Source organism: Arachis hypogaea, chromosome 1 (genome assembly GCF_003086295.3).
Source record: "Arachis hypogaea cultivar Tifrunner chromosome 1, arahy.Tifrunner.gnm2.J5K5, whole genome shotgun sequence".
Lineage (NCBI taxonomy): Eukaryota > Viridiplantae > Streptophyta > Magnoliopsida > Fabales > Fabaceae > Arachis > Arachis hypogaea.
This window is the reverse complement of record NC_092036.1, coordinates 15,541,975-15,551,644: the sequence shown is the minus strand read 5'-3', so window position 1 is coordinate 15,551,644 and position 9,670 is coordinate 15,541,975. Positions and strand designations below refer to the sequence as shown.

Sequence of the window (9,670 nt, the reverse complement as noted above, 5' to 3'; positions counted from 1 at the left end):
TATTTTATTAAACATTATTTATATACATTGTACTTGAAATTCAAATGCATAGAAAATAAAACTAAACAAAAAAATTTTTACATTATTTATTTACATGAGTACCTAACAAATCCATATATTAAACTATTCCATCATTGATCAAATGACCAATATTTCCTTGAATCCTCAAAGAAATCAGATACTTCATAATGAGTAGTATAATTTTCAGCATCATTTAAAACAAAATTCGTCTCATTTTCTTTGTCATCATTTTTCAAAGATGCTTGATAAAAATCGGCTAGGTGCCTTAGGGTACGATAGGTACGCGAGACAACAGAAATATTTATCCTCTGTTGATTTATTTTTCTCATTGTTTCTTTCTTTATCCCACTTCTAGTGAGATCCTTTCTTCCTTCTCATAATTTTTCTTCCTTCTCATAATTTTTCTTGTTGCCAAAACTTTGCAATTTACCATTTTTGGGGTTATGATTTACCGCATTTGCTTCAGAAAATGGGGCGGTGCCAGCTGGGTGCGTTTTATGATTTTTTTTAAAAGCAACTCATTGTTGCGTTCAGCAATAAAAAGGCAAGAAATTAACTCAAAATATTTTTTAAATATTTTTTCTCGATATTGCTGCAGGAGCACATTCGAAACATGGAAAGTCGAGAAAGTTTTCTCTAACATATCATTATCAGTTATCTTTTCCCCACATAATTTCATTCGTGAGGTGAATCGAAACATTGTTGAATTATATTTACTTATAAATTTAAAATCCTGTAGATGCAAGTGCCTCCATTCATATCGAGTTTGAAAAAGTATCACTGTCTTTTGATGATTATACATTCCTTTAAGATTTTTTCACAAATTTGCAGGATCTTTTAATGTGATATATTTATTTTTTAATTCTTCGTCAAGATGACATTGAAGGAAAATCATGACTTTGACTTTATCCTTCTAAGATGCATTATTTTCAACCGTAATAGTATCTCCAAAATCCATTAAATTAAGATGGATTTCAACATCTAGTATCTATAATAACTAGTTGTTTCCAAATATATCAAGAACATTAATTCAAGATGAGAGAACTTTGACATAATAAAAATTTATTACCTGAATCTTGCTAAAATTTTAGTCAAAATCTTGTGCTGATAACGCGTTATAAAATAAATAAATAAGACAGAAAATAGATATAAAATAAAGAAACGTAAATAGATAACTTTAATATTAATATTCTTTAATATAATTATCTTAATATAATATAGTTTATATATATTTACTAATATATGTAACGACTTATTTGTAAAAAAAGGAAGAAACAATATAAAAAGGAGAGAGTAATTTTATTATTACTATTATGTATTATTAATGAAAGTTTAACCTCCTATTTATACCTATACAAAATGTTATATTTTCAACGTTAAGTTCATTCACATAATCAACCTTATCACAACAGAAAAAAAAACCCTTCTCAGCCTGAGCTATTAACTTTACAATGATATTAAAACGACAATAATTTAAATTATCTTATTTAATTTCACATTTATAATTTTATATATATAATATTTATAATGATATATTTATTACATTTAATATTACCCATTTATTACAGCAGTAATTAATAAATACAAAATATAGTAATTTTAGACTGATTTTCGTTGTCTTCCAACAATTTTGTAACTTTATTAGTATAAATCATTATCAATCATTTTCGTTACCCTTATATTTTAGGCCAAACTGATTCTCACACAAGATATTACAATATAAAATTGATAAAAACATCCATGTTGTTCCATTACACGAAAATAATGCTTTTATAACAATATTCCACCTATTGTCCATCCTTCTGTCCAAAACTAGCCTGTGTCAAAAGGAACCTATTTACAAAAGGAAAAGAAAAAATTACACGTCATGAAAACTATATATTTTGTGTTGCTAATATTTAATAAAAAATATTATATGGACCACCTTTGTTTACACAGTACACCTCTTTTGTATATTATCAAATGTGTTAAAAGTAATTGATAAAAAAGTAAAAGTAAAAATTTGTCTTTTATAACATGAAAAAAAGGTATACAAAAGCAGTGACAAGTACAAACATTGTTTCTCATAATCTGGAGTGACTTCAGAGTAAACCCTACTAGTAAAAGTTTATAAAGGACGCATTCAAACTCTCAGTACAGAAAGTACCATAATAATAATAATAATAATAATAATAATAATAATAATAATAATAAATAATCATAAACGAGGGATCTGATTACACCAGAGGTTGGAGTGGTGTTTGTGTTTTGCAGAAACATAAGCACCTCGTTTTGTGCTTTATAAATCAAACATATCATTTGTTTGTATTTGTAGCTTAGGAAAGTTAAGGGCAGTCAAAAGTAACTTATATTTATAAAAATTAAAAAATCTAATATAATATCATATATTAATAATTCAGATTTATCTTTAATTAAATTGATGTCAAATTCCATTGACGATAAAAATTGCCCCCTATTTATGTGTATTATGGTAATTTTAAATTCACCAAATACAATTGTTGTTATTTGTGTTTACTGAAAACCATTTTACATTTGATTTGCCAAAAACAGATGCTACAACTTTTAGAAAGCTATTTTTCAAAAGTTAATTTTGATAAGCTATCTGCAAAAAGTACAAGTTTTACTAAACAAGCCTAAATCAAATTAGCTTATATCATCAAATAATAACTCTATGCCTGATGAATTTTATAAATCTGACTATTAACTTGATAATCAAGCTAACCAAATTTCGGAAAACAATTACTTAAAATGATCATTTACAAAGAATTTCTCCTCTCTCCTCCCCCCCCCCCCCTCCTCCTCCTCCTTTTTTTAAAAAAAAAAAAAAAAAAAACTTCTAAAGTAACTCTTTTTAGGGAACACACTATACCAGAACTCGTAACATAAATGGCAGAGTTCTCAGTGTAAATCAGCATAGCATACAATGAAAAACTCACTTACCTGATGTAGTTTTTAATCCTCAGGGGGAACAAGAAATTAGCCACACCTGGAGCGGACAAGAACTCGCGAACCATTATCTTGAAGCAATGAAGAGGTGGTGTATTCCACAATATGAGTCTTACATTTATAATGAACTCAAATACAAAGTGCGCCCATGTCGGGTGTCACCGAATCATAGTCACCGGACACATCCGCTTTTGATGAAACCCCTTTCTTTCCCTGCTTGCTGTCTCTTTTGCTCCTCCTAGTTTCGGCTGCTTGGTTACTGACACAACAATTGAAGTTTTTGTACCACATTATAATCATCTGCTATGCATAACTCATGTTGATCGCATTCTTATAGCAGTAAAAAATTAAAACCATATCAACAAATTTAAATTCAAGGAACATCACATGAGCACCCTAATAAAAATTTCTAAGCACACTGCAGACATGATCGAAATTTTGAAACAGAAACAGGAGCACAAAAAAAGGGAGTAAAAAAGATGCATACACCACAAACCGTGCAGATTGTCTAGCCAAGGTTGTTCCACAACAAGCTTTGTATTTCTTTTTTGAACCACATGGGCACATTTTGTTTCTAGAAATCTTCTGCTGTTAACATTCGGAAAGAAGTGGCAACAAGATTGTCAAAAGAGATCAAAGAATAAGAGACACAAGCACGGCGCATGCAGACACACTGGCAGAGAAAGTAGACAAAGAATACCTTGTCGTTTTGTTGAGATGTGCTACGTTCATTGGTCTTCCTGGAGCTTTTACTTGATTCGGCATTTATGCTGTTCTCTACTATATTATCTTTTTGTTGTTCACTATTCTCATTTTTATCATGACCTGTATATGTTTTGAATTTGGGGCAAGTATTAGCACAAAGTCAAAAGTGTTGTTCTTTTCTACTAATTGAACTGTTTAAACTAAATAGCAATGAATAAACACGAAGATGCATTAACTCTACCAGTATAAGTTTTAGAGATAAAAGAAAAATCTAAACAGGAAATTTGTACGTTTGTCCTCGGTTATAGAAAAGGTGAAGCACATGGACTAGGCATTACCATAGGCATCAGCCTGAATAGGAGAGGAATCACACTTTGTAGACCACTCTTCTTCTCCTTGTTCTGCAATTAGGAACTCTATTGCAGCATCGATGTCTCCGTTTACCTGCTCTAGAATCTGGGACAAGGAAGATATACCCTAAATATATGCCAAATAGTAATTTTCCAGGGAAGATAACAACTTGAAAGAGATCAGGCTGAGCCAACATATTATGAAGGGCTGGCAACACTAACCCTATCCGCGGATATCCAACCCAACCCTACCCAACCCATTCAGGTAGGGTAGGGTTGAATTTTAGAAAAATTTTAAACCCGCGGGAAGGGTTCGGGTGGAATCTAAACCCTCTCCTACTCTACCCATTGCCAGTTCTAATTATTTATGTCATAAATGGAGCATACAAACATGCTATCACCTGTTCCACTCTTTCAGTGTTTTCGCATCCGCTTCCAGCCATAACCAACTTTATAGAACCTGGCTGAAATGATTCCCTGCCAGCTTGCGCATGGGCTTTGTTAGCCGTAACTTTTGCTTGATGTGATGTCGCTGAAAGATCAGCATCAGCCTTAAACAAACTAGAATTAATCAGGCAATAGCTACTATTAATATTAATTGGAGAGTCAGGTAACAGAATTCCAATAAGAACCTTAATTACAATTGACCTTGCAGGCCCATCACAAGGATCATCCTTCAACCTCACACTATTATAATGCTCCCCATCATGATAAGACCTGGAAAAACAATCATATAGAATAAAACCATCAATGTTCACGAAAAAAGACAACAAAATTATTTTGAACTAGTTCCTATAGAAGCAATAAGCATAATTTAAATTTTAATTACATGGCAAATATGTATATATAGTGCACAGGACAATGTCGCAAGAGGCAGTCTTCCAATAACAATAAATGACATGATAGACTTAATATGAAATCATTCGTTACTAAATACTCCAGCTACATATCAATAAGATCTATAAAAACAAACTAATGCATAAAAGGATCCAAACCCATTGCAACACCCACCATGCATACACACACGATTCTAATGTCTTGGAGATACTAATCAAACACCAGAAGCATTTGTCTCAAATCATGAAATGAAGATGCTGGAAGCAAATTGAGGATATGAAGAATTTATTGCTTGTCTACGTCATAGATTTAGCACGACAAAAAGATTATTATAATGCTCTTAGTATCCAGCAATAAAGACAAGACAGTATAAGTTCAAAAGATAACCACAAACTCTATAGTACTTACAAATGGATCATACGAGCTCGACAATCATCAAAATTTCTTACGTACCAACGAGGTGACATGTTCTGCATACAACAACCACTAAGGATGAGAATTTCGATAAGTGAAGTCTAGACCATCTGCAGAAATTGGTGTTTTCAATCTTTACAGAATTAAGTCTAGTTTAGACACATGCAAATATAAGAAAGGTGTAAAGGAAGAAATATAATCTAATGTGAAAACATATAATTAAGGTAAAGGCTATATTACCTTTCTAACCAAAATATAATCTAATGTGAAAATATATAACTGGTAATTGATTGGATTATTTTGGTTACATTACCTTTCTTACCAAAATATAATTGACGTAAAGGTTAGAATATAATCTAACCAAAATAAAAGTAAATATAATTGAAAGTAGTCCCCAGTCTTCATCGAGGTAAAGGTATGAAAAATCCAACCAATTACCAACTTCATTCCAAGTTCACAACATTAGAATACAAAGATAATGAAACAATTATTTAGTTTACAACGATATTACTTACCCGGTGAATGCATATATTACTATGTAACACAAGAGAAGCTGCCTGCAATTCCATATGTCCAGCCCATGTACCATCATTTTCCATCGTCTGGCAATATTCATCAAAGGGGACTTCATCTTCAATAAAGGGCTCAAACATTTCCCGATTGTCCTGTTAAATACAGCTTCAAAATGAGATTATGTTAAAGGGTTTCAATGTACAAATTAAAAGACAGAAACTAACAGACATACACAGACAAATATATATACAAGATGTTACTCAGTTTGCAAGAATCTGATAAAGCTAATAACCTTAATATTTATGTAAAGTCACAAACATAAATTATAAGACTGATGGAAAACAAATTGACAAATTCTGTGTGGGAAATAAGCAATTGTAATAATCAACAAGAACAATAATCAAGCATTATCCCATGGAATGATATGCTAAAAGGATCAAATGATCAAAAAGTGAAAAGATTAATAAAGAAACTCCATCAGATCTATGATCCTTACTGGAGCTTTTACAAGCCTTATTCAAACAAATTAAGCCACATAAGGATAGAGTCTAAATACTTTTCTACAACAGATGCTACAAGCCTAGAACAACTTTCTCTCTAATACCATCGGATGCAGTGTGTTCATTGACATGTTTCTACAACAGGTTCTGATTCCATAATCTTTCAAATACTCGTACCAATTTTCTAAATTGATATTACTAGTGTGTACAGATTAGCTGATAAGCCCTTCCCCTTTTGTAAGAACTAAGAAACAATTGCATGTTCCACGTGGATAAAAATTTTTGCATAAGTGCATAAACTTGAAGCTCAGACTAATGATGTTAAAGAATTACGCGAAGGATATAAAGAGAAAAAGGGGTAAAGTACTAAATTGGTCCCTTACGTTTAGGCGTAATCCTGTTTTGGTCCTTAAGGTTTAAAGTGTCCTATTTGAATCCAAAAAAGTTTCATTTAGCTTCAATGTAGTCCCACTGTGAGATCAAAGTTAAATAATTAACAAAATGTCCTACATGACAGCAGTACAAGAACAAGGTCAATAATTTGGAGAATAAGTACAAATTCTAGAGGCACAAAATCAATCGTAGATACATCAATACATTTATTTATCGTTTTTCTTACAATTTAAATGAAATATTTCTATAGAACTAAGGAGAATGATAAATAAATGTATTGATACATCCACGGTTGATTTTGTGTCTTTGGAGCTTGTACTTGTTCTCCAGATTATCAACATTGTTCTTGTACTGCTGTCATGTAGGACATTCCGTTAATTATTTAACTTTGACCTTATGGTGGGACTATATTAAGGCTAAATGAAACTTTTTTGAATTCAAATAGGACACTTTAAATCTTAAAGACCAAAACAGAATTACGCCCAAACGTAGAGGACCAATTTAATACTTTACCCAAAGAAAAAATGTTTCCAAAAACACCATACCATTATGTGTTTCACCACCATGCTGCGATACTTTTGATGTCCCTCTTCATTACCTTCCAACTGATCAGCAAGGGCTCTGCACAAGAATAGAAGAGTGAAAAGGTTAAAACTAATAATATACTCGGACATAATTGATTCATCTGATTGCAAACACCAATTGCCACCAGACTACCTATCAACAAACAAAAAGAAGTGGAAGGGGCTTTCCAAGTAGGGGTTGGTAACTGGGAAGGATCTTCTTAGAATTGTGGGCCTTATTCCCACCCAAAAGTCAACTCAAGGGAGAAAGATCACCTTTATAATGATAAAAGCTCTCTAAGCCCTTTTGGTGCATAACCAATGGGGGATGAACTAAAGCACCCACAAACGCAGGGCTATATATTTTGAAGTAGTTCACAGAAATGTGCTTCTGCAAGTAGTCCAATATAAATAATGATACCATCTTAACATTTTCGTGTAATTCCACCCAAAGAACTAGCTCAAGGGAAAGAATTGCCCCAGTGATGATACTCTTCAAGCATTGTGGAATTCAATAAAGCTAAGAGCACTAGAGCAGATAATGCCAAAATCTCATAGGCTTAACCTAACCTCAGATTTAGCATAAGAACAATGAGGGTGGTATTATATTATTTTCTGTACTAGTACCATCTCCAGTTTATTTGATTTCTCACTTTAAGACATATGCAGAAGAGCAAAGAAACTCAAAATCAAGGCTTATTTATAAAGACTTTTTACTAAAATACTCTTATATAATTTTTAACATCTAATTAGTTCATCCTATTAAGCTTACATTCCTTAGTCAATAATGTGCTTAAAACTATATGATGCGCAAAATTAGAAAACTAATAATAACTTTTTCTTTAATATATGAGAATCACAGATAAAATCAACTAAGAAAGCTGACCTGAAGAAACAATTACCATCTGCTGTTATGTCAACAATGCGCAGGCCCAGTGCATCCAACTGACTCCGAAATTGCGAAGTATCAGCTGGTTTCCCGGGCTTCTTATTCTGTTAAAAAAAAATGGCAGCACATTGATTCTTAGAAGCATTACAAAATCATAGTTGGATTATTTACTTAAACAAGTTGATTGAGGAGGTTACTTAATCAAAAGAACAAAGCATCCATGCGCGTGCAGACATTCTCATCATAACATCGTATATGCTTAACCTTCGAAAGTCATTAAGCACCAAAAGATTTGACACATCTTGACAAATACAAACTTGACACTATGGATGCGCTTGTTTTAACTTTCTCTGACAAAACTTTTTCACATATTTGTATAAATTTAGAAAATAACCAGAATGTAAAAAATATAAAAATCAGTTTTTGAGCTTTTTCCTTCTTTTTGGATTTTGGTAAAAGCTAAACAGGGTAGCTTCTAATTAAAATCAGTTTTCAACATTCTTACAAATTTATTAAAAAAATTTCAAGTTGTAAAATCACTATTTTGAAAATCAGAAACAAATGCACCCCTATATCAGTGGCCAACTATCGTAAGTGAATATAGATGTCATCTCAGCATCTTTATGTGAATTTCATCTAATCTTATCTAATTATATTACAAAAAATAGAACATAGATAACCACTGATTCCAAGTACTCTAAAATCTAAACTGAAATTATTCGTTACACTTACACACACTCTAGGAAGCACAAGTTTCATAAACTAGTTACTTTAAGCAACAGTGCAACTCAGTGAACTCACCACTAAACTAAACCCAAAACGAATAATAATAATAATAATAATAATAATAATAATAATAATAATAATAATAAATTAACAAAAAGAAAATCCAAAAACAAATTGATTAGTGTGCATAACTTGCAGTTAAGGTTGATGCAGCAAACGCACGAAAGAAGAACGAAGAATCAAAAAATTTATAGAAGTTGAGGAAGGTGATAGCGGTTACTTGCGGGTGGTGTTGTTTCTTGTGGGATATCTTCCTCTGTTGTTTTGGCTTAACCATATCCTCTCCTCGTACAGAATCGAAAAACCAGAAATTGCTTGGGATGCCGGTGCGAGTACGAACAAGACCCAACCCTGGAACCAGTAATTAAGCAATGTGTACAAAATATTGTTATGGGGTTTTTGTTTTTGTAAACGGTCGGGTCCTTTGTTACCAGTTCAGTGTTTTATATTGATTTATGCCATGAAGTAGGGTATCCAAATGGGCTGAGCGAGGCTGGATTTAAGAAACATATTTTGTAATGAAATAAATTAATTAATTATTTTTCAAAAGAAATTAAACTAATTTCTTTTAAATATAATTGTAGTATTTTACTCAATAGAGAAATAAATACAATGTCCAAAAGTCAGGACAAGAAAAATAGAAAAAGCGGATTTCCAAATATTCACGAACAGGTGAAATTGTAAAAAAATAACATAGAAAAGTAGATAGGGAAGAAATCTTAAGGCACTATGTGCATGTTTGGGTGCCATTAT

General features: G+C 31.9%; 1 protein-coding gene across 6 annotated transcripts; it reads right to left on the bottom strand.

Moving 5' to 3' along the window:
• Positions 1 to 1,629: 1,629 nt before the first annotated feature.
• On the bottom strand, positions 1,630 to 9,393 carry LOC112799193 (OVARIAN TUMOR DOMAIN-containing deubiquitinating enzyme 7). 6 transcript variants are annotated; one of them, XM_025841675.3, is made up of 12 exons: positions 9,138 to 9,393; positions 8,129 to 8,235; positions 7,225 to 7,300; positions 5,789 to 5,938; positions 5,268 to 5,329; positions 4,655 to 4,739; positions 4,424 to 4,573; positions 4,011 to 4,128; positions 3,668 to 3,792; positions 3,455 to 3,555; positions 2,962 to 3,226; positions 1,630 to 1,854 (listed from the first exon to the last, which is right to left on the bottom strand). In XM_025841675.3, the coding sequence occupies exons 1-11, from the start codon at positions 9,192 to 9,194 to the stop codon at positions 3,097 to 3,099; spliced, it is 1,161 nt and encodes a 386-aa protein (XP_025697460.1). In that variant the 5' UTR covers positions 9,195 to 9,393; the 3' UTR covers positions 1,630 to 1,854; positions 2,962 to 3,096. The 6 variants fall into 6 exon arrangements, with proteins under 6 accessions (XP_025697460.1, XP_072052145.1, XP_025697462.1 ...); XM_072196044.1 differs by having other exon boundaries at positions 3,464 to 3,555; XM_025841677.3 differs by having other exon boundaries at positions 3,455 to 3,552.
• Between the last annotated feature and the right edge of the window lie 277 nt (positions 9,394 to 9,670).

Coding starts and splice junctions, on each gene's coding strand:
- LOC112799193 (XM_025841675.3), bottom strand. CDS start 9,194: ATGGTTAAGCCAAAACAACAGAGGAAGATATCCCACAAGAAACAACAC. Junction 4,574..4,654: donor CAAGGTCAATTGTAATTAAG/GTTCTTATTGGA, acceptor AGTTTGTTTAAG/GCTGATGCTGATCTTTCAGC. Junction 3,556..3,667: donor CATCTCAACAAAACGACAAG/GTATTCTTTGTC, acceptor GAATGTTAACAG/CAGAAGATTTCTAGAAACAA.